We start from the raw sequence: 23,371 nt of genomic DNA, 5'->3' as shown, positions 1-23,371 counted from the left end.
CGGAGGATCGGTGGGCTGGTGAGGCCCCCTGGGTGCCAGGCGTCCACAGCTAGGCTGGGGCCACCTGGGAGATGGTTGTAGTCACGAAGAAGCCACTGAGCAGCGCGTTGCTGTGCACGGCCACGTCCAACAGCTCCAAGGTGATGCATCTCCTGCTGCTCCTCCGGGCCTCGTCGCTCGCCAGCTCCAAGACCTTGGCCGTCACGTACTCGACGATGGCACCTAGAAAGACCGGCGCACACGAACTCGGGCACTGGGCGTAGTGGCCCTCCCGCAGGAGGCGCTCCGGGTGGCTCACGGAGAATGTCAGCTCGGCTCGGTGGGCGCGAGAGCGGCGGCACGGCACCTATTGAGACCGGACGACCGTGGACGGCTCGTCCTCCTGCTCGGCATGCCGGGCCTTGGAGACGACCGATCAATCTGCGAGGTCTGGCTCGACTGGATGCCTCTCAAGATGTCGGTACTTGGCCCGTACTCCGTAACCTAGCTACCGCAACCCGGCCCCTCATTGGTCCGGAACAGGCTCGTGGCCGCGCACGCTGGTGACGTCACTGCCCTCCAGTTGACCCCGAGGGAGCGGGCCTGGGCCTACAAACGGCCGGCCAGGGCAGGTGCAAGGCACCCGCACGCTCTCGCCCCTGGGCCCTCCCTCTGTGGCAGCGCTCGCCTTCTGTAGGACCCGAGCATCGCAGGCAAGATAAAGAAAGAGGGGTGGGGGACGGGTACGACATGGTGTCAAGTACATTCGTGATGTCGTGGAACAATCACAACCGTCTGCTTCCAAAGCATTTTCACCACCCCGCCAAGAAACCCCTGTACCCGTTAAGCACTCACTCCCCATGCTCGTCGTCCCCCCACCCCCGAGCACACACATACACACGCTCCCAATAAATAGCTCTTGGCAACCACTTATCTGCTTTCTGTCGACAGAGGTTTCCCCCATGTGGAGCTCTCCCTCCCATGGAACCCAACGCATGGCCTTCTGTGTCTGGCGGCTTTCACATAGTGTAATGTTTTCCTCATGGTACATCTACGTGGTAGCGTGAATCGGTACTTGCTTCCTTCTTTTCACAGCTGAATAATAATCCATGGTATGGATGGACGACATTTAGTTTATCTATTTGTCCATTGATGGGCATTTGGGTTGTTTCCCCCTTTTGGCTATTGAGAATAGGGCACCTCTGAACGTTCATGTAGTTACCTTTGTTTGAACACCTGTTTCCATTTTCGAGAGACTACATCTAGTGCTATCCCTCCCTCTTCCAGGTCAGTGCTTCAGGGTCCATTAGCTGTCTCTTCGGTCCCTGCAGATCTTCCAGAGGCCCCACCCAGACCACAGGGCTGCTAAGAATGTCCCCACACACGTCTCCTTGTGTTCAGGCCACTAGGTAGTGTACCCAGCAATGGAACTGCTGCTGTCAGCAGTGTGTGCATCCTGCGCATTAATTAGTATTGCCAGATTGCTCTCCAAGATGGTCAGACCAATTTGTCCTCCTAATACCAGAGTGTGAGTCCCCACTAGTCACCAACATTTGATGCGGTCTGACCTTTTTAATTCTCACTGGTCCGACGGTGTGAAATAGTATGTCACTGTGGTTGTAGTAGGCATTTTCCAGGAGACTTGAGCGAGGTGGCACCTCTTCAATCGTGCTTCTTGTTGTTCTTTGTGATCGTTTGTGCTTGGTCTTCCGTAAAATGCCTGATCAAGGCTTCCTTCTTTTTAATCTTTTTAATCAGCACGTGGGCCATAAAATCCTCTCTCAGTAGCACTCACGCATGCCCCACAAATTTTATTCTCACGCATCAATAAATATTTTTCAGTCCCTGTAATGATTTGTCCTTTGGCCCATTATTTCTTTAGAGTGATTTGTGTCATCCCAAACATTTGGTTTTGACAACATGGTTTGTCATTGATTCTTAAATGTACTGTAGTCAGAGAATGTGATATGTATTTGATACTTCTGGAATCTTGCTTGATGGCCGAGTACATGTTCTATGTGCATAAATATACATCAGGTGGATAAAACACATTCTCTAATTTCCGGGTTCATATTATCGCATTACTCCATTTCGTCAAGCAAGCTTGGTAGGTGCTTTATTTCTAAGTCCTTGTTACGTTTCGGCCACTTGCTTACAGGTGGCTGCAAATGTCTATATTTGGTGGTGACCTTCGCTACTCCTTATTGTCATTCAGTCAAGTGTTGACTTAAATAGTTTGAAGCTACCCTACCCAGTATAGGTCATCTTAAATTTATAATACCTCCCACATGAATTGAACATTTTATCCCAGGGGGACTATCTTTATCCTCAAGAAATCTCCGTTGACTTCAAGTCTATTTTTGCAATATGATATAGCTATGACAGCTTTCTTCATCAAAGACCTGACTTAACGCTTATTCCACCATTAAAAAAAAAATTGGTGGGTTATTTTCTCTTCTTAATATTTTTTCTAGCTACGTTGGTACTCGTAATGTGTTATTTAAGCAGTAAAGGCACTTCCCGTAGCTTGTCTACGTAGTAAACCACACCACTGGATCCTAGATGTTCACTCAGTAAGTGCCCGTTTTCCTCACGTCCCTCCTGAAGTGAGTAATCAGATGCACTTGATTCCACTTAGGATCTTGAACCTCAAACCCCACTTTTCTTCTCTCTTTCTCAAATTTCATTAATATCGCTAGAGTGAGCAGGACCAAAGCCATGTTGGGACCTAAAACCACATGGGCTGTAAAAGAATGTAAAAGGACACAGTTTTTCCTTGGTAAGCATTTATTGGGGTTCCCTCCTTTCCCACAGTTATGTGATCTGTTGAACCGTGGTTATGGGGCAAGATGACAGTATTTACGTGGATGTAAAGTTGTTTTCCAGTCGGCCTGTGGCTGCAGACTTGCACGTACTTTTCAGACCCTGGGAAACCAAGGAAGACATCAGTAAAGCTATGGTGATTCCACTCTTCCAGCAGGACTCTGAGAAAACAGCAATGGCAAGAGGAGAATCCAGACAGAGTCTTGTTGAGAACAGGGACACAGGTCTGGGGGATGAGGCCATCATCTCCTTGATCCCATAGATGGAGGCCGCTTTCTCCATTCTAGATGCCTAGTGCCACCTCTTCTGTAACAAACCAGGCTGGGGAAGAGGTCCCCACTGCCCAGGGCTGAGAGTTTCATGCTGCTATCCCAGAGGGTCCACAGGGCAGAGCAATGATTAAAGAGGACTGTTTTCAATCCCTTAAATCTAATGGAATTAGCCCTACTATGGTGCAAACCTGCTTAGGGCCCATAAACTCTAGTTTTCTTCTGATTTCTCACATTTGGAATGGTAATGTCTATTCTATGCCTGTCCCGCTACTGTTTTTGGAAACTGGTAATTTGCTGTCTGTTTTCGCAGGTTCAGGGATAAGGATAAATTCTGCCTCAGCATCAGTCACAACTGGAGTCTCACCTGTAGCAGATATATAAGATTTGTAGATGAGATTTTGGACTTAAAGTTGAACTGCAATGGGTTAAGATTTGGGGGCTGTAGGGAAGGTGTGAATGTATTTTTCATGGAAGTACATTAATTTTTTGGAGGGGCAGAAAGCTTAATATTCTTTATTGAATTGTACCCTCTCAAAATTCTTGTGTTGACCTTGTGACCCCCCAGTACTTCAGGAGTTGACCCTATTTTGGAGATAGTCTCTATAGAGGTAACTGTGTTTAAAATGAAGTCGTGAGGGTCGGTCCTAACCCAATATGACTGGTGTGCTTATGAAGAGGGGCTATTTGGCATCCAGAACTGTGAGATGATAAATATATATTTTTTAAGTCACCGAGACTCTCGAATTTATTTACGACAGCTTTAGAAACTAATATAATATCTGTAAATCAACATGATTAAAAGCATAAAACCATTCAAACAAAACAACAAACAGCAGTCAAGGACTCAGACCTATTTAATGACACAATTCCCCTCAACTGCAAGTCCAAACATTTCAGGAGGCTTCTAATTGGTTCAGCCTGGGACACCTCATCCAACAGGTCCCTCCCATCATCCCCATTGCACATAGACGCAAAACATGATGTTTTACCTTTCTAAAAAAAAAAAATGTATATATATTTCCACACACATTATATTGCCTGGCAATGAACAGAATTGGTAAAATCTGAATGAATTAAACTAGTAACTTCAGTTTCTAAAGAAGGTGGTTTAGATATTGTTTCTTGACATTTTTGACTCAGTTATTTCTCTCCTGTGTTTCAGTCCTCAAACATATATCCACAGTCACACACACACACACACACACACACACACACACACATACATAGTATTTATACACACACACACAAACACACATATACACATACACATATACATATGTGTCTGTATACATGTAAAAATGAATATATATGTGTGTACATACAAATATATACATATACATATATATATATATATATATATTTATATTTATATATACATTTGTTTTTTTTTAAATTTCTGGCCGGTGCTGGAATCCTCAAACTCATGGAGAATAAATAACGAACTGTAAGCATCCATATGGGGAACATAGTAGGAGCAGGACAAACATCCTGCATCAAACGTTTTTCGGCATTCTCAGTATTATGGAGTACATACAGAAACACAAAGGAGGACCCAACCGATCACAGAAATAACTAAGGAGAAAATTTCAAGAAGCAATACCTATCCCTAGGCTTTCTAGAAACTGAAGTTACTATTTTAACTCGTTCAGTTTTATCCAGTTATGTTCCTCTCCAGTCTATAATCTTTGGGTTTAGAAAGCACAAACCTTCATGACTTGCATTTATGCATAATAGGGATGATGGAAGGTCCAATCAGAGCAGCTCAAGCCCCAGTCTGTTCTCAGTCAGGCAATGAGGAACCTGTAGCCACAGAGTCATAGCCACCGGCTCACCATGGAACCGGGTTTCCCAAGAGAGCCAATCAAAATTTTCCTGGACTCTTCAGCCTTGGAGTTGAGGTGGAAGCAGCTCCTGATGGAATGGGTGTGATTCTTTGCCTGAGGGCTCATTTACTGTGAATTGTACTGTATGGTTGTTTATTGTCTTTTCTTTCTTTCTTTCTTTCTTTCTTTCTTTCTTTCTTTCTTTCTTTCTTTCTTTCTTTCTTTCTTTCTTTCTTTCTTTCTTTCTTTCTTTCTTTCTTTCTTTCTTTCTTTTCTTTCATTCTTTCTGTGACAAGTTCCTTGATGACCTCTATTTCTCTAATTCTTCTTCATTCTGTACTGGTTCCGTATTTGGGGTTCATTTTTCCACAAATACATTTAAGGAATAAATTTTCTCGAACTGTCCGATTTTTGAAAAGCACGTGATTTTAAACTATTTCTTGACTGTCTCTTACCTTTTGGGTGACTTACTGCAAAATTAGACCAATACCTTTTCTCTCTTTTAATCAAGGGCCGTTCTATGTATTCAGCAATGCTAGAATGTAGGGTACTTTTTCGGATCTAAGTATCATTAGGAGTGTGACTACAAACCTGGTAAATGCTGAATTTTCTTATGTAGGTCTAGATACCCCAGTTGTGTTTGATTTCACTCTTTACAAACGGTAGTTTTTTACTCCGTTATCCTGATTCATTGAGGGTTTCGATCAGAACCGGAGGCGGGAGGTGGACCGACACATCTCCACGTCCATGAGCCCTCTGCTGGCCGTGTCACAGCCTTCCTGTGTGGGTTCTCTTGCTGTGAATTTCTGTATGGGACCAGACAGGCAGCTTGCAGGGCTCCAGACGCTCACTGTGATTGGTGGAGGGACCGCCAGCAGGAGGACCGTGCAGTCCCAGCGCACTCCGCTAGGCTCACTCACGCGCTCCCTGTGTGCCCTGACACCCAGTCAGAAGTCGAGGTCACGCATGACGTGAGGCAAGGCAGCGACTATAAAAAGGGCTCCCCGCCTGGCAGCAGCGCCATCGTCGGTGCCTCCTAGCTCTTGGGGGTTGCCTGAGGGATGGCGGAGCCTGCCTCTGCCCCGTCTCCGGAGGAAGGTGTCAGCACCCAGGCGCCTGAGAAGGGCGCTCCGACGGCCCTGAAACAGAAGAAGCCCAGGCGCCATCGCCGCCGCAGCCGCCGTCACACCCGCTGCCGCCGCGGCCGCCGCGGCGAGGACAGTTTCGCCACCTATTTCCCCAGGGTTCTGAAGCTGGTCCACGACGGCCTCAGCCTGTCCCAGCAGGCCGTGAACGTCATGGACTCGTGCATTAGCGACCTCTTCGAGCGCCTCGCCGAAGAGGCCGGCCGCCTGGCCCGTTACAACCAGCGCTGCACCCTCACCTCACAGGACATCCAGGCCGCCGTGCACCTGCTGCTGACCGGGGAGCTCCGCAAGCATGCCGTGACCGAGGGCACCAGGGCTGTGCTCAGGTTCACCATGAGCACATGAGCCGCCTCCTGCCCCCGGGCACGGCCCCCCAAAGGCTCTTTTCAGAGCCGCCTCAGATGACCCGAAAGACCTGTAACCACTTAATTTATCGTGCTATTTGTGGCTTCCTCAAAATCCGAGTAAATTTTCTGTTCTTCTGTTGCTTTTTGTTCTGTGTGGCCTAAAATAATTTTCTAGAGTTTTCCGTGAGTACTGATCTCCTACATATCCTCTAAGGAAAAGTGATTTTAAGAAATCAACACGATTAGGAAATGATGACTGCGCTATGGGTGTTTGTGGTTTCCGTTTGGAAATTCAGAAATCAAGTAGAAACATCAGCAAAGCACCAAAATGACGTTGGGAATTGTAGACAGGGAACAAAATGGGACTGACACAGATGAAATGTCTGTGGGACAAGGGACGACTGGGTTTGAGGACTAGAAGGGAACAGAACGCATGACTACTTTCTTCAGTAGTTGATGGACGAAAATGTGGCACCTCCTGGTGCGGTTTGCAGAGAAAACCAACTGAAGGGAAGAGTCAGCGCTTACGTAATTGACAAACTGTTGATATTCATTACATATAGAAATTATAATTTTGCTATGTTGGATTAAATAAAATATATTATTAAAACTTTAAAATAAATAACACATCCTAAGCATCTATATGCAGAATAGAGTATTAACAGGACGATAACACTCCAGTCAACCTTTTTTTCCGCATTAACTTTATTACTTAGCCCATTAGAAACACACGTGAGGAAACAAAACACAGCATAGAAAAAATTAAATCCAAGAGTTCCACAACAGTACTTATTCCTAGGCTTTCTAGAAACTGAAGTCACTACTTTACTAGTAACTAGCAACTAGTTCCTAGCAGCTAGTTACTACGAACTGGTGACTAGCGCTCCTGGACGTCAAGGGACCTGGCTGCCCATCCCCTACATCCAGTCCTTATTTAAAACCCTCAATGAATCTGGAACAAAAAGTGGAAAAGCCCAGGTTTTCATAGTGAAAACTAACCGATAGGGGATATTTTAAAATATGCAACCTGTGTAAAGTGTAAAATAAATCTATTCAAAACTCTTAGATGCTGAAAAGGAGAGCACATTTTAGAACTGGTGACTACATATTAGAGCTCCTGTGTAAAAAAAAACTTTTTCTAAATGCTTTCAAATTTACTTTTCAATGAAAACTCCTAACAGAGGAAAAGGGAATCGATTATGTGGCAATGTTTTAAAATCAAAAGATTCTGTGGTAATTTAATTCAATCACAGGACTTCCATACACTTGTGCACATATAAATTACAGAAATCGATCCAATTATATGATATACAAACTCGAGCGTTATGTATAATAAAAACAATGAAGGACAGTTATATTAGTGTTGACAATGTAGTTCACAGTAAAGAATGCTGGGAAGCCAGCAGCAAGCCACCTGCCACCTGCCAGAAAACTACCCACTGCAGGGAGAGGAGCAAATGGGAACAAGGAGGTCAAGGGGTACAAATCAGGAATTGGGCCAATGAATACGTCTGGAGATCCAAAGTACAGCAGGACGACTATTGTTAATAATGTTGTGTTTGATTCTGAAACTTTACCAAGACAGTAGATTTTAGATTCTCTTAGCATACAAGGGTAGAAGGTGATGAAGATGGTCATTTGTTTGACTGTAGTAATCTCTTCACTATGTATATGCGTACGAGCCAGAGCCATCGTGTCGTACACTTTAACTATAAGGAAGAAAGAAATAAAAAAAGGAAGACTAATACACATTGGCAGCACGCCCCCTGACCCCTGCCCTCAAACTGCCACGGGCACACCTTCGGAGGGCTCCAGGATTTACGGGCCGACTGGGGTGGCTCTGAAAACAGCCTTCGGGGGCGATGCTCGGGGGCGGGAGGCAGCTCAGGTGCTCATGGGGAACCTGAGCTTGGCCTTGGTGACCTCGGACATGGCGTGCTTGGCGACTGTGCCAGCATTGTGCTAAGCACTTGACGGGGAGTACCTCAACTACTTTTCACCACATCCCCTTGAAGGAAACAGTGTTATCATCTCCATTTCTATGGATGAAGAAACTGAACCACAATAGATTGTCACTTGCCCGAGATCATACCGGTTGAAACTTCCCAAGGCAAGGTTCAAACATATTCCTATGCATTTGAGAGACGAAGGGCAAGATATTTTTCTCAGGTGTGAATATGCGATGGTTACATTCTAGGGCATTCCTAAAACTCACTTGCCTGTGCAGTTTCTTGAGAATTTTAAGTGATGACACTAAATGAGGTTTTTGACCCTTTGCAAAGATGAAGTCGTCGTGACATACGATTTGGCTGATTTTTTCTTTGGATTAACTTGCAGCATATATATTATGGCTTTCCAGCTTTTTGCCATTTTCTGTTCTTTGCAATTAAGGACATGTCGGCCTATGTACACTGACAGGATACAGGTGTCAAAGCATGGACCAGGTATTTTCAAAAGATGTAGACATGCATAAGAAAATCCACTTAACTCCAGGCTTTTCTTTTTTCCCGTAAATGTAACTGCTACAAGAAGACCTTCGGATGGTTGGTTTTGCAAATAATAAATGGATTCAGGGCTCTGAAACCTCAATCCCGGATGCTTGGGAAAAAAACCTCCCTCTGCTTGGAAAGACAAGTGAACCTAGTCACTCACTACAAGATTAGGCCCATGTGATTTACTTGAGAAATGCAGGGCAAAACTACTTCCAGTGAGCAATCGTTCTTCCCGTCTTATTTCTGTAGGAGCGTTCACTTAGAAACTATGTGACTTCCCCTCCCACCACATACCTCTCACTTGCTCCCACTCAGTTTATCATTTACACTGCCCTGGGAGGAATCAATCCTTTAAAAAAAAAATGACGGTTACCAGGTGCAACTAAAAACTGGGAGTTTTCGTCCCATCCCCAGCTCACCTGACATGCTTTCCTTTAGGCATCTGAAATGGGCCTAATCTTGAGCTGGATTAGTGTGCTAATGCACACGTTACTGAGTCTGTCGTGGACGTACAGCATCTTTATCAAGCTGCAAATGGCAAACTGAAAGGAGAGCAAATGGGCTGGATGACAGAATCGGGATCCAGGGACCTGATAATGGCTAAACTTGTGTCCGTCCATCTAAAGTGCAACCGTTATGGGTCCCCATCTGTGTAACTTGGGTCCAAATGCTCTGAAAAGGTCAGCTGGAGAAGACTTGGACGTATGGGGGCAGGAAAACAACAGCTGACTTCAAATACTGGAGGATGGATTAACCACGCTGTATGGGTCTCCAGCATGCTCTCCTAGGATTATGGCATAGAAGTTACAGGCAGGCAGGGAAGCATGTAAGCAGCATGTCAGTGTAAGGGACTGAGTGACTCTATTGGGCAATTGCTTCAGGCAGATGGTAAGGTAGTGATGACCAACATGGTGACCTCCAGGGCTCAAATCTTCTGGTTACCCTAAGCTCTGAGATTGTGTCACCTCAACCACACTTTACCTTAGTTGACCCACCTACTGTTTTGCTTGTGGAAATTTGTGCTAGAGCAGAGAAAACACCTTCCACTTTCTGTAACCCCAGTGAGTATTTAAGGATGTGAGCCCCTAGAAAGAGGGAGGTAAGATAATAGTTGAGGTTGCAAATAGGTATGGACGGTATAATCCCTTATGGTGGGAAGATACCTATAGTAATAGATCACAGAGGGGCCCAGCCCTTGTAGCCTCATTTAACCTTAATGACTTCCTAAAAAGTCTATCTCCAGGTAGAGTCGCATTGAGGGGTAGACCTTCAAAATATGAATTTGGTGTGGTGGGGGTGGGGGAACACCATACGGTCCACAGCACTTATGCTCACCATGAAACCAAAAATGCTTGCTTCAGGAGACAGTAAATTCTGTTCAGTAGAAGAACCAGATCAGAGGTTTAGTGTTACAGGTCATCAGTGGGCATCAGATATCTGAGTTGACGCTCAACTGAAGATGTGATGTGCTCAGTACAGTGCGTGTTAACAAGTGCCTCCCGCGCCCTTTCCATCCAACCCCAAGCTTAGGTGCCCCCTCCCATTCAGTTGGAAAACACTTTCCAGAAGGCAAGACAGCCCAGCTTGAATTTCAGTTCTTATTCAGCTTGAGTGGGTCACTTCAGACCCTGTGTTTGTCTTTCTTCACTCTGAGATAAGGGGCTTAGTCCACTGCTGAAGAGGTTTTCCTTCAACCGTTTTGTTTGGCGAAAAAGGGTACCCTTGTGTACTTTTCCTTCCTTAGAAGAAATGAAGTCGAGAGCCGCCAGATAATGACTGTATTTATTATTTCATTACTACATTGGAAATAAAAACAAACTGTGAGAAGTTGCAGAAGCATGCAACTTCATGAAGATAATGAAGCAATGGAGGCACCCATTGCAGAAGGTTAAACCTGGCTTATCCTGCTGGGGGTGAAAGGGCTACACACACAAGGGTCAACACTGGTGAGATTATTCGCAACATCTGCCATCTGGAATTTACACACCAACGGCAAGTTTGAAAGCACACTTCAGGAAACTTTGGTTCCACCTGACCTTTTAGCCAGGGAATAGAAATGAGAGGACAGCAGAAGATGCCTAAAATCGCTACAAACACAACGGTTTGCAAAAAACAAGCATAAAACCAAGGCTCTCGGGCAATGTTGAAATTTCCTCTTGGGAGGAGATCCCGTTTTACGATGTCTGAGCACACTGTTTCTCCTGCTGGATCGCTGAGGGGAAAAAAAAAACAAAACAAAAAAAATATATATCACTAAGAGTATTTTCCTAAGATTTAATTCAGTTTCTTACAAAACAGCTTTAGGTAAGTCATGGAAGGCTGCCATACATGCTTTTAATTGAGAATGCTAAGGCACTAACCACAAATGCTCACAGCGGGGTGCATGTGTGCACGTGTGTGCATGTTTACCACTCGAACATTCATTAGAATCTACTTCAATTGCAGTTTTTTTGGTTTTTGCTTTCATTCGAGAGGCAGATTTGTGTTGTTGACAGTTTTTCGATAGATTATTTGAGACCGAGGAGGAAGTGAAGCATTTTGCTCACGTTTATCTCTGACGATACCATTTGGAAGTTATACACTTTGAGATAATTTTCACTAATTTCGGAACTCTCAAATAACGCACACATGACAGAAAATGCCCCTCAGCTGTTGTGAATATGCTTGGAGTTTCTCCAGCTGTCTGTTACTCTGGAGGGCAAAACTGATCCCTTAAGTCTGGGAGCCTCAAGTGCACCCAAGATCGAAACTCGTTCTGCATCCCTATCTTGTCATCAGATTGGAGAAGGCCCAGACCGCAGAGCTGGCATGGTTCTTTAGGCATGAGATAATGGACTCAAATTTCTAGATGCAGAAAAATGCCAAATAACTAAAAGTAGACAGAAGTAAGGTTTTTCTAGTGCCAAGTCCAATGTTTAAGATTGGTTTCAATGTGTGTTTTAGTAATTTTCCAACAGGGAAGTGGTTTTTACTTCCCCATTACTACTAGGGCCTATCATGTGCGAACCATTTATATAATCCAAAGAAGGAGACAACTCTTTGATAGTTGTCATGGCTGCATAAAATAAAATGGTACTCTAATAATTACTTCCTCGATAGTAAAAATTACTAGAAGATAGGTTTATTCACTGAAGATACCAACTTTCACCATTGTCTGTCTCAGCTAGAAACCCTCCATGACTTACTTTCCTTTGAGGGAAGAGTATTTTTTTCCTCGGTATGAGTTTTCTTCAGTTTTGACTTGTCAAACTTCTCCACCTCCGACAAGTCTGGCTTATCACTCATCTTGACTAAAAGAAAGACCGAAAACAATTTCTTTTAAGAAACTTCCCTGGCAGAACTATCGTCAGACAAAGTAGTAACAGTCATAAATGTTCAAACGTAATAGTCATGTATATTTTACCTACTGATCTTCCACAGGAAAACACCAGCGCATCTTAGAAGAATTCTATTTTCATTACTTTGAAATTCACTTCAATACCCCTATTCTGATAAGCAGAAAATGCCCTTAGATCAGGATACACTAGAAACCAAGACGCTCTAGAAACCCGGAGCCAACATGTCCGACTCTTTTAAAATCACAGCAAAGGTACAATGGAGGTAAGAGAAGCACAGGAACAATTAGGGGTCGAAGAATATAATAAAAACTTGGTTCAACCAGTCAATGATTTTCTAATAGATGACAGCACTATCTAAGAATCTTCGCTGTCTGTTCAATTACCGGGGGGTGGGGGGGGGTGTGGGGTGGCGACGGCATTTTTCTTGGAGGATGGGGAGCAGCACACAAAAAGGGGTGGCCAAAGTTGTACTAATTTCTTTCCATTTTAAATGCCCCCAAACAGTAGATTAAGGTGCTGCAATAAGAGAGGGGAGAGGATTTAATCCGGTCGTAACTGGTTACTCGTCTTATACTAGCCCCTTGTGGCAGCGGTTTGTAAACACTGTAAGAAGGGGCAGCTAATTAGGATCAGACTCACGACTTCAGCAGAATGGGATACGCTAAATACACAGAGTCTTATTTCACCACGTTTTCTCTGTCAAGGGCGAGGCAAGGAGACAAGGCTCAGAAGAGTCTTGCTGTGGACCTGATGAAATGCCTTGCGGCGGCCTCTGAACATTCTAGGTTCGTCCAGAACAAAGAATAAGAGACCCCAGAAACCGGAAGGCGGAGCTCTCCTGCTCATGTCTGTTCCCACCCTGGTGGGGCGAGACACGTCTAGCGACCAGAGTAGAACAGACACGCCCCCAAGCGGCCAGTAGTTTCAAACACGTCCCCTCCATTCAGTTGACCTTACCCTATGACCCTCCCGTGCCAAGCGCTCAGAAGCCAACCTCAAAGCTGGGGAAACCGGGACAAACAAATAACAGGGCCGGGCGCACAGGCCACTTTGACAGGAGCATCTTGCTTTCATTGGAAAATAACTGTCATCCTGGTCGGGCGCCCGGCCGAAGGGCCACGGGAGGGGAGGGAGCGAGGGGCCAGGCCCAGAGGGCCCATTCCGGGCGAGCCCTCAACTCCGCTTCGTCCTCGAAGCCTCCGACCTGCACTTCTTCCGCGGACCGGCCGGCCGCTTTGGGGGTCCGCCCCTTGGGCCTTCCAGGGCCCGACCCACGGGAGGGCTCGGCATCTCGCACAGGAGGCGCGCCGAGGGCAGACAAAGGCACGAGTCTCGCCCCGCGGCGCTGACGGGAAAAGCCAACTCCCAATCCGGGCCCCTAGGGCTCCCGAAGGCGCGACAGCCCCGCCACGGAGTCCCTGCGTGCTCCCGTCCCCATCGTCCTCTGGCCCCAGCGGGACCGCACCACCTCACCTGAGGGCTTGAAGACGCCTGAAGGATGCCCCTGGGGTGGAGAGAGCTGCTCACTGCCTTCGTGGTGTGCGTTCCGCGCAGAAACCCGCACTTACAAGGCCCGGAGCAGGCCCCGCCCGCCCCCGCCCCCACCCCTATCATTGGCCGAGGTGTCCGGATGAAAGGACGAGTCGACACCAGTTGATGACCCACCGGAGAGGGCTCGTTTATTAGGCGGCACACAAACATATACATAGGGTTTTTAGGGAAAGCTGATTGGCTTAAGACACAGTCCCTACTTAGCATACTGCATGGGGCTTGGGGGGTGAGCTGATTGGTGTACGATTCGCGCCGGTAGGAAGGAGAATACGGAAGGAAAGGGCAACCAGCGCCATGATGGGGTGTGGCCGAGAAGGACTTATGTGATCAGGGTGTGATCCCTTGGGGCATTTGGGTTCTTACACCGGGCCTCATTTCCCAGCCCCTACCTCCGCTTTAGCCTTGCAGGCCCGTTCCCCCATGTCTTCCCTCTACTTAGGACCTCACCCCAGGAACAGGGGCTTCATGATGTCCTAGCCGACCTCACCTTCCCAGACCCCATCACGGCCCTCTCTGATTGGCTCAGGGACCGCGGGCTCACATTCCTTGCCTCTCCCACTGCTTTAGGCCCGAGGGTCCTTATTCCTTTCATCCCGAGTACACTCACTCCTCCAAGATAATAGGGGCCTCTACCAGAAGCAGGCACATTTTGCCCAGTTACCTTTGAAGGTCTGGAACTCTGAGATCCAAGCCAGATGAGCTGTAGTCAAGCTCACACAACTGTTTATAGCCATCGGACCCTAAGTAGGCCATGATGACCAAACAGTGGTATGGAAGCGTTGCTCAGCGCTGTCTGTTCTAATCCTTGCCCGGGTCATGGAGGAGGTGAGCGTGGGTGGTTCAGAGTCATTCACTCCCACAGCTGGACGTCTCTACGACAATGAGGCTCTCCTGGGCCAAAGCCACATTTTCAACTTTCTCAGCCACTGAACAAGAGAACAGTCAGTTGATAATAACCACAGGAGAATCTACTAAGGCTATCCGTCTTTATATCTCCAATCCCTAGCACTTTGTTTGGCCCACAAGTGACCCCCGATGTAGACATGTCCGTAGATTAAAGTAACATAATAAATGCGTGATTTAGAGTCAGAAATTAACCCTGATATCTGTGTATAGTCGATTTTCAGTACAGGTTCCAAGACCATTCAGTGGGGGAAAAGAATAATCCCTGTCACAAATGGTGCTGTGACAACTGGATATCCACATGCAAAAGAGTGAACTTGGACTTCTATCTCACACCATGTATAAAAATTCATTCAAAATGGATGACAGATCTAAGGGCTGACACTTAAAAACTCTTAGAAAAATCACATCAAGGTACACCTCCATGACCAGGCCCTGGCAAGCATCACTCTCCTGTCGCAGGAAGAGGCGGACAGCCTGAGTGAGGGCCAGCTCCTCCATGGCCGGTGGAAGAGCACCTGCTGGAAGCGTGCTACCGCCAGCTGGCAGCAGGCCACATAGACAGCCACTCCTGGGCGCAGCCCCGGGACACCTGCCACGGTCCTGTCGCCCTGGTGATACGCAGAGAGCGGCATCTGAGGCGGGGCCTGGCCTGACCACGCTGTTGCTAGGCTACAGCTTGCGTATCCCGGTAGCTAAGGGCGTCTCCCAGCCTCTCCCTCTGAACAAGGCCAAAACTAAACTCTTGACCCCCTGTGACCCCAGTTCCGCCTTTGGGGATTTCTGCATTGTTCCCACCCATCAATCACTCCTCTCTCTGGCAGTCAATGTCCCTGCCCCACTTGAGCCCCCATGCCACCTGAGGCTCCGTCCCCCTCCATAACATAACCCCTTTTGACATTCATCCTACCAGGAAACCTCAGTCTTGGCCTTGAGCTCCACCCCAATGAACACCATCGTTCCGGTGACTAGCTCAGGGTCCACGTGGCAGCCTCCTGTGCCCCCGCCCCAGACAGCACCTCCCACACGGGGACACCAACCCCCATTGTCACCACGAGAGTCTGCTCCCCTGTGCCCTCCCTGTTCCCTGACCCTCGCCACTCCCTGCCCGTCCGTCCAACATTGGGTGTCTCACACCCCACTCTGACACAAAATTTATAGAGCAAGCCTGTGGGTACTTTCAAACACTTTAATGACACAAGGCGCCGAAGGCACAAGACAGGCCAGGGCTGTCCCGGCTGGCTGTGACGGAAGGGGCTGGCGCCGGGCTAGCAGGAGTAGACGGAGGATCGGTGGGCTGGTGAGGCCCCCTGGGTGCCAGGCGTCCACAGCTAGGCTGGGGCCACCTGGGAGATGGTTGTAGTCACGAAGAAGCCACTGAGCAGCGCGTTGCTGTGCACGGCCACGTCCAACAGCTCCAAGGTGATGCATCTCCTGCTGCTCCTCCGGGCCTCGTCGCTCGCCAGCTCCAAGACCTTGGCCGTCACGTACTCGACGATGGCACCTAGAAAGACCGGCGCACACGAACTCGGGCACTGGGCGTAGTGGCCCTCCCGCAGGAGGCGCTCCGGGTGGCTCACGGAGAATGTCAGCTCGGCTCGGTGGGCGCGAGAGCGGCGGCACGGCACCTATTGAGACCGGACGACCGTGGACGGCTCGTCCTCCTGCTCGGCATGCCGGGCCTTGGAGACGACCGATCAATCTGCGAGGTCTGGCTCGACTGGATGCCTCTCAAGATGTCGGTACTTGGCCCGTACTCCGTAACCTAGCTACCGCGACCCGGCCCCTCATTGGTCCGGAACAGGCTCGTGGCCGCGCACGCTGGTGACGTCACTGCCCTCCAGTTGACCCCGAGGGAGCGGGCCTGGGCCTACAAACGGCCGGCCAGGGCAGGTGCAAGGCACCCGCACGCTCTCGCCCCTGGGCCCTCCCTCTGTGGCAGCGCTCGCCTTCTGTAGGACCCGAGCATCGCAGGCAAGATAAAGAAAGAGGGGTGGGGGACGGGTACGACATGGTGTCAAGTACATTCGTGATGTCGTGGAACAATCACAACCGTCTGCTTCCAAAGCATTTTCACCACCCCGCCAAGAAACCCCTGTACCCGTTAAGCACTCACTCCCCATGCTCGTCGTCCCCCCACCCCCGAGCACACACATACACACGCTCCCAATAAATAGCTCTTGGCAACCACTTATCTGCTTTCTGTCGACAGAGGTTTCCCCCATGTGGAGCTCTCCCTCCCATGGAACCCAACGCATGGCCTTCTGTGTCTGGCGGCTTTCACATAGTGTAATGTTTTCCTCATGGTACATCTACGTGGTAGCGTGAATCGGTACTTGCTTCCTTCCTTTTCACAGCTGAATAATAATCCATGGTATGGATGGACGACATTTAGTTTATCTATTTGTCCATTGATGGGCATTTGGGTTGTTTCCCCCTTTTGGCTATTGAGAATAGGGCACCTCTGAACGTTCATGTAGTTACCTTTGTTTGAACACCTGTTTCCATTTTCGAGAGACTACATCTAGTGCTATCCCTCCCTCTTCCAGGTCAGTGCTTCAGGGTCCATTAGCTGTCTCTTCGGTCCCTGCAGATCTTCCAGAGGCCCCACCCAGACCACAGGGCTGCTAAGAATGTCCCCACACACGTCTCCTTGTGTTCAGGCCACTAGGTAGTGTACCCAGCAATGGAACTGCTGCTGTCAGCAGTGTGTGCATCCTGCGCATTAATTAGTATTGCCAGATTGCTCTCCAAGATGGTCAGACCAATTTGTCCTCCTAATACCAGAGTGTGAGTCCCCACTAGTCACCAACATTTGATGCGGTCTGACCTTTTTAATTCTCACTGGTCCGACGGTGTGAAATAGTATGTCACTGTGGTTGTAGTAGGCATTTTCCAGGAGACTTGAGCGAGGTGGCACCTCTTCAATCGTGCTTCTTGTTGTTCTTTGTGATCGTTTGTGCTTGGTCTTCCGTAAAATGCCTGATCAAGGCTTCCTTCTTTTTAATCTTTTTAATCAGCACGTGGGCCATAAAATCCTCTCTCAGTAGCACTCACGCATGCCCCACAAATTTTATTCTCACGCATCAATAAATATTTTTCAGTCCCTGTAATGATTTGTCCTTTGGCCCATTATTTCTTTAGAGTGATTTGTGTCATCCCAAACATTTGGTTTTGACAACATGGTTTGTCATTGATTCTTAAATGTACTGTAGTCAGAGAATGTGATATGTATTTGATACTTCTGGAATCTTGCTTGATGGCCGAGTACATGTTCTATGTGCATAAATATACATCAGGTGGATAAAACACATTCTCTAATTTCCGGGTTCATATTATCGCATTACTCCATTTCGTCAAGCAAGCTTGGTAGGTGCTTTATTTCTAAGTCCTTGTTACGTTTCGGCCACTTGCTTACAGGTGGCTGCAAATGTCTATATTTGGTGGTGACCTTCGCTACTCCTTATTGTCATTCAGTCAAGTGTTGACTTAAATAGTTTGAAGCTACCCTACCCAGTATAGGTCATCTTAAATTTATAATACCTCCCACATGAATTGAACATTTTATCCCAGGGGGACTATCTTTATCCTCAAGAAATCTCCGTTGACTTCAAGTCTATTTTTGCAATATGATATAGCTATGACAGCTTTCTTCATCAAAGACCTGACTTAACGCTTATTCCACCATTAAAAAAAAAATTGGTGGGTTATTTTCTCTTCTTAATATTTTTTCTAGCTACGTTGGTACTCGTAATGTGTTATTTAAGCAGTAAAGGCACTTCCCGTAGCTTGTCTACGTAGTAAACCACACCACTGGATCCTAGATGTTCACTCAGTAAGTGCCCGTTTTCCTCACGTCCCTCCTGAAGTGAGTAATCAGATGCACTTGATTCCACTTAGGATCTTGTACCTCAAACCCCACTTTTCTTCTCTCTTTCTCAAATTTCATTAATATCGCTAGAGTGAGCAGGACCAAAGCCATGTTGGGACCTAAAACCACATGGGCTGTAAAAGAATGTAAAAGGACACAGTTTTTCCTTGGTAAGCATTTATCGGGGTTCCCTCCTTTCCCACAGTTATGTGATCTGTTGAACCGTGGTTATGGGGCAAGATGACAGTATTTACGTGGATGTAAAGTTGTTTTCCAGTCGGCCTGTGGCTGCAGACTTGCACGTACTTTTCAGACCCTGGGAAACCAAGGAAGACATCAGTAAAGCTATGGTGATTCCACTCTTCCAGCAGGACTCTGAGAAAACAGCAATGGCAAGAGGAGAATCCAGACAGAGTCTTGTTGAGAACAGGGACACAGGTCTGGGGGATGAGGCCATGATCTCCTTGATCCCATAGATGGAGGCCACTTTCTCCATTCTAGATGGCTAGTGCCACCTCTTCTGTAACAAACCAGGCTGGGGAAGAGGTCCCCACTGCCCAGGGCTGAGAGTTTCATGCTGCTATCCCAGAGGGTCCAGAGGGCAGAGCAATGATTAAAGAGGACTGTTTTCAATCCCTTAAATCTAATGGAATTAGCCCTACTATGGTGCAAACCTGCTTAGGGCCCATAAACTCTAGTTTTCTTCTGATTTCTCACATTTGGAATGGTAATGTCTATTCTATGCCTGTCCCGCTACTGTTTTTGGAAACTGGTAATTTGCTGTCTGTTTTCGCAGGTTCAGGGATAAGGATAAATTCTGCCTCAGCATCAGTCACAACTGGAGTCTCACCCGTAGCAGATATATAAGATTTGTAGATGAGATTTTGGACTTAAAGTTGAACTGCAATGGGTTAAGATTTGGGGGCTGTAGGGAAGGTGTGAATGTATTTTTCATGGAAGTACATTAATTTTTTGGGGGGGCAGAAAGCTTAGTATTCCTTATTGAATTGTACCCTCTCAAAATTCTTGTGTTGACCTTGTGACCCCCCAGTACTTCAGGAGGTGACCCTATTTTGGAGATAGTCTCTATAGAGGTAACTGTGTTTAAAGTGAAGTCGTGAGGGTCGGTCCTAACCCAATATGACTGGTGTGCTTATGAAGAGGGGCTATTTGGCATCCAGAACTGTGAGATGATAAATATATATTTTTTAAGTCACCGAGACTCTCGAATTTATTTACGACAGCTTTAGAAACTAATATAATATCTGTAAATCAACATGATTAAAAGCATAAAACCATTCAAACAAAACAACAAACAGCAGTCAAGTACTCAGACCTATTTAATGACACAATTCCCCTCAACTGCAAGTCCAAACATTTCAGGAGGCTTCTAATTGGTTCAGCCTGGGACACCTCATCCAACAGGTCCCTCCCATCATCCCCATTGCACATAGACGCAAAACATGAGGTTTTACCTTTCTAAAAAAAAAAAATGTATATATATTTCCACACACATTGTATTGCCTGGCAATGAACAGAATTGGTAAAATCTGAATGAATTAAACTAGTAACTTCAGTTTCTAAAGAAGGTGGATTAGATATTGTTTCTTGACATTTTTGACTCAGTTATTTCTCTCCTGTGTTTCAGTCCTCAAATATATATCCACAGTCACACACACACACACACACACACACACACACATAGTATATATACACACACACACAAACACACATATACACATACACATATACATATGTGTCTGTATACATGTAAAAATGAATATATATGTGTGTACATACAAATATATACATATACATATATATATATATATATATTTATATATACATTTGTTTTTTTTTAATTTCTGGCCGGTGCTGGAATCCTCAAACTCATGGAGAATAAATAACGAACTGTAAGCATCCATATGGGGAACATAGTAGGAGCAGGACAAACATCCTGCATCAAACGTTTTTCGGCATTCTCAGTATTATGGAGTACATACAGAAACACAAAGGAGGACCCAACCGATCACAGAAATAACTAAGGAGAAAATTTCAAGAAGCAATACCTATCCCTAGGCTTTCTAGAAACTGAAGTTACTATTTTAACTCGTTCAGTTTTATCCAGTTATGTTCCTCTCCAGTCTATAATCTTTGGGTTTAGAAAGCACAAACCTTCATGACTTGCATTTATGCATAATAGGGATGATGGAAGGTCCAATCAGAGCAGCTCAAGCCCCAGTCTGTTCTCAGTCAGGCAATGAGGAACCTGTAGCCACGGAGTCATAGCCACCGGCTCACCATGGAACCGGGTTTCCCAAGAGAGCCAATCAAAATTTTCCTGGACTCTTCAGCCTTGGAGTTGAGGTGGAAGCAGCTCCTGATGGAATGGGTGTGATTCTTTGCCTGAGGGCTCATTTACTGTGAATTGTGCTGTATGGTTGTTTATTGTCTTTCTTTCTCTTTCTTTCTTTCTTTCTTTCTTTCTTTCTTTCTTTCTTTCTTTCTTTCTTTCTTTCTTTCTTTCTTTCTTTCTTTCTTTCTTTCTTTCTCTCTCTCTCTGTCTCTCTCTCTCTCTCTCTCTCTCTCTTTCTTTCTTTCTTTCTTTGTAATGGTGACAAGTTCCTTGATGACCTCCATTTCTCTAATTCTTCTTCATTCTGTACTGGTTCCGTATTTGGGGTTCATTTTTCCACAAATACATTTAAGGAATAAATTTTCTCGAACTGTCCGATTTTTGAAAAGCACGTGATTTTAAACTATTTCTTGACTGTCTCTTACCTTTTGGGTGACTTACTGCAAAATTAGACCAATACCTTTTTTCTCTTTCAATCAAGGGCTGTTCTATGTATTCAGCAATGCTAGAATGTAGGGTACTTTTTCGGATCTAAGTATCATTAGGAGTGTGACTACAAACCTGGTAAATGCTGAATTTTCTTATGTAGGTCTAAATACCCCAGTTGTGTTTGATTTCACTCTTTACAAACGGTAGTTTTTTACTCCGTTATCCTGATTCATTGAGGGTTTCGATCAGAACCGGAGGCGGGAGGTGGACCGACACATCTCCACGTCCAGGAGCCCTCTGCTGGCCGTGCCACAGCCTTCCTGTGTGGGTTCTCTTGCTGTGAATTTCTGTATGGGACCAGACAGGCAGCTTGCAGGGCTCCAGACGCTCACTGTGATTGGTGGAGGGACCGCCAGCAGGAGGACCGTGCAGTCCCAGCGCACTCCGCTAGGCTCACTCACGCGCTCCCTGTGTGCCCTGACACCCAGTCAGAAGTCGAGGTCACGCATGACGTGAGGCAAGGCAGCGACTATAAAAAGGGCTCCCCGCCTGGCAGCAGCGCCATCGTCGGTGCCTCCTAGCTCTTGGGGGTTGCCTGAGGGATGGCGGAGCCTGCCTCTGCCCCATCTCCGGAGGAAGGTGTCAGCACCCAGGCGCCTGAGAAGGGCGCTCCGACGGCCCTGAAACAGAAGAAGCCCAGGCGCCATCGCCGCCGCAGCCGCCGTCACACCCGCTGCCGCCGCGGCCGCCACGGCGAGGACAGTTTCGCCACCTATTTCCCCAGGGTTCTGAAGCTGGTCCACGACGGCCTCAGCCTGTCCCAGCAGGCCGTGAACGTCATGGACTCGTGCATTAGCGACCTCTTCGAGCGCCTCGCCGAAGAGGCCGGCCGCCTGGCCCGTTACAACCAGCGCTGCACCCTCACCTCACAGGACATCCAGGCCGCCGTGCACCTGCTGCTGACCGGGGAGCTCCGCAAGCATGCCGTGACCGAGGGCACCAGGGCTGTGCTCAGGTTCACCATGAGCACATGAGCCGCCTCCTGCTCGCGGGCACGGCCCCCCAAAGGCTCTTTTCAGAGCCGCCTCAGATGACCCGAAAGACCTGTAACCACTTAATTTATCGTGCTATTTGTGGCTTCCTCAAAATCCGAGTAAATTTTCTGTTCTTCTGTTGCTTTTTGTTCTGTGTGACCTAAAATAATTTTCTAAAGTTTTCCGTGAGTACTGATCTCCTACATATCCTCTAAGGAAAAGTGATTTTAAGAAATCAACACGATTAGGAAATGATGACTGCGCTATGGGTGTTTGTGGTTTCCGTTTGGAAATTCAGAAATCAAGTAGAAACATCAGCAAAGCACCAAAATGACGTTGGGAATTGTAGACAGGGAACAAAATGGGACTGACACAGATGAAATGTCTGTGGGACAAGGGACGACTGGGTTTGAGGACTAGAAGGGAACAGAACGCATGACTACTTTCTTCAGTAGTTGATGGACGAAAATGTGGCACCTCCTGGTGCGGTTTGCAGAGAAAACCAACTGAAGGGAAGAGTCAGCGCTTACGTAATTGACAAACTGTTGATATTCATTACATATAGAAATTATAATTTTGCTATGTTGGGTTAAATAAAATATATTATTAAAACTTTAAAATAAATAACACATCCTAAGCATCTATATGCGGAATAGAGTATTAACAGGACGATAACACTCCAGTCAACCTTTTTTTCCGCATTAACTTTATTACTTAGCCCATTAGAAACACACGTGAGGAAACAAAACACAGCATAGAAAAAATTAAATCCAAGAGTTCCACAACAGTACTTATTCCTAGGCTTTCTAGAAACTGAAGTCACTACTTTACTAGTAACTAGCAACTACTTCCTAGCAGCTAGTTACTACGAACTGGTGACTAGCGCTCCTGGACGTCAAGGGACCTGGCTGCCCATCCCCTACATCCAGTCCTTATTTAAAACCCTCAATGAATCTGGAACAAAAAGTGGAAAAGCCCAGGTTTTCATAGTGAAAACTAACCGAT

The 23,371-nt window shown here is 46.7% G+C and overlaps 4 protein-coding genes across 4 annotated transcripts; 2 read left to right on the top strand and 2 right to left on the bottom strand.

The window, feature by feature from the left end:
• Positions 1–49: 49 nt before the first annotated feature.
• LOC134368271 (histone H2A-Bbd type 2/3-like) lies at positions 50–509 on the bottom strand. The gene is made up of 2 exons (XM_063084821.1): positions 465–509; positions 50–346 (listed from the first exon to the last, which is right to left on the bottom strand). Exons 1-2 carry the CDS (start codon positions 507–509, stop codon positions 50–52), a joined length of 342 nt encoding a protein of 113 aa, XP_062940891.1.
• Positions 510–5,958: 5,449 nt separating this feature from the next.
• Positions 5,959–6,390, top strand: LOC134368270 (histone H2B-like). The gene has a single exon (XM_063084820.1). It carries the CDS (start codon positions 5,959–5,961, stop codon positions 6,388–6,390), a length of 432 nt encoding a protein of 143 aa, XP_062940890.1.
• Positions 6,391–16,007: 9,617 nt separating this feature from the next.
• LOC134368269 (histone H2A-Bbd type 2/3-like) lies at positions 16,008–16,467 on the bottom strand. The gene is made up of 2 exons (XM_063084819.1): positions 16,423–16,467; positions 16,008–16,304 (listed from the first exon to the last, which is right to left on the bottom strand). Exons 1-2 carry the CDS (start codon positions 16,465–16,467, stop codon positions 16,008–16,010), a joined length of 342 nt encoding a protein of 113 aa, XP_062940889.1.
• Positions 16,468–21,934: 5,467 nt separating this feature from the next.
• LOC134368268 (histone H2B-like) lies at positions 21,935–22,366 on the top strand. The gene has a single exon (XM_063084817.1). The coding sequence runs from the start codon at positions 21,935–21,937 to the stop codon at positions 22,364–22,366; it is 432 nt and encodes a 143-aa protein (XP_062940887.1).
• The last annotated feature ends 1,005 nt before the right edge of the window (positions 22,367–23,371 follow it).

The sequence above is a fragment of the Cynocephalus volans genome, chromosome X, assembly GCF_027409185.1.
Source record: "Cynocephalus volans isolate mCynVol1 chromosome X, mCynVol1.pri, whole genome shotgun sequence".
Classification (NCBI taxonomy): Eukaryota; Metazoa; Chordata; class Mammalia; order Dermoptera; family Cynocephalidae; genus Cynocephalus; species Cynocephalus volans.
The sequence above is the reverse complement of the archived record's forward strand: the minus strand, read 5'-3'. Positions and strand labels throughout refer to the sequence as shown.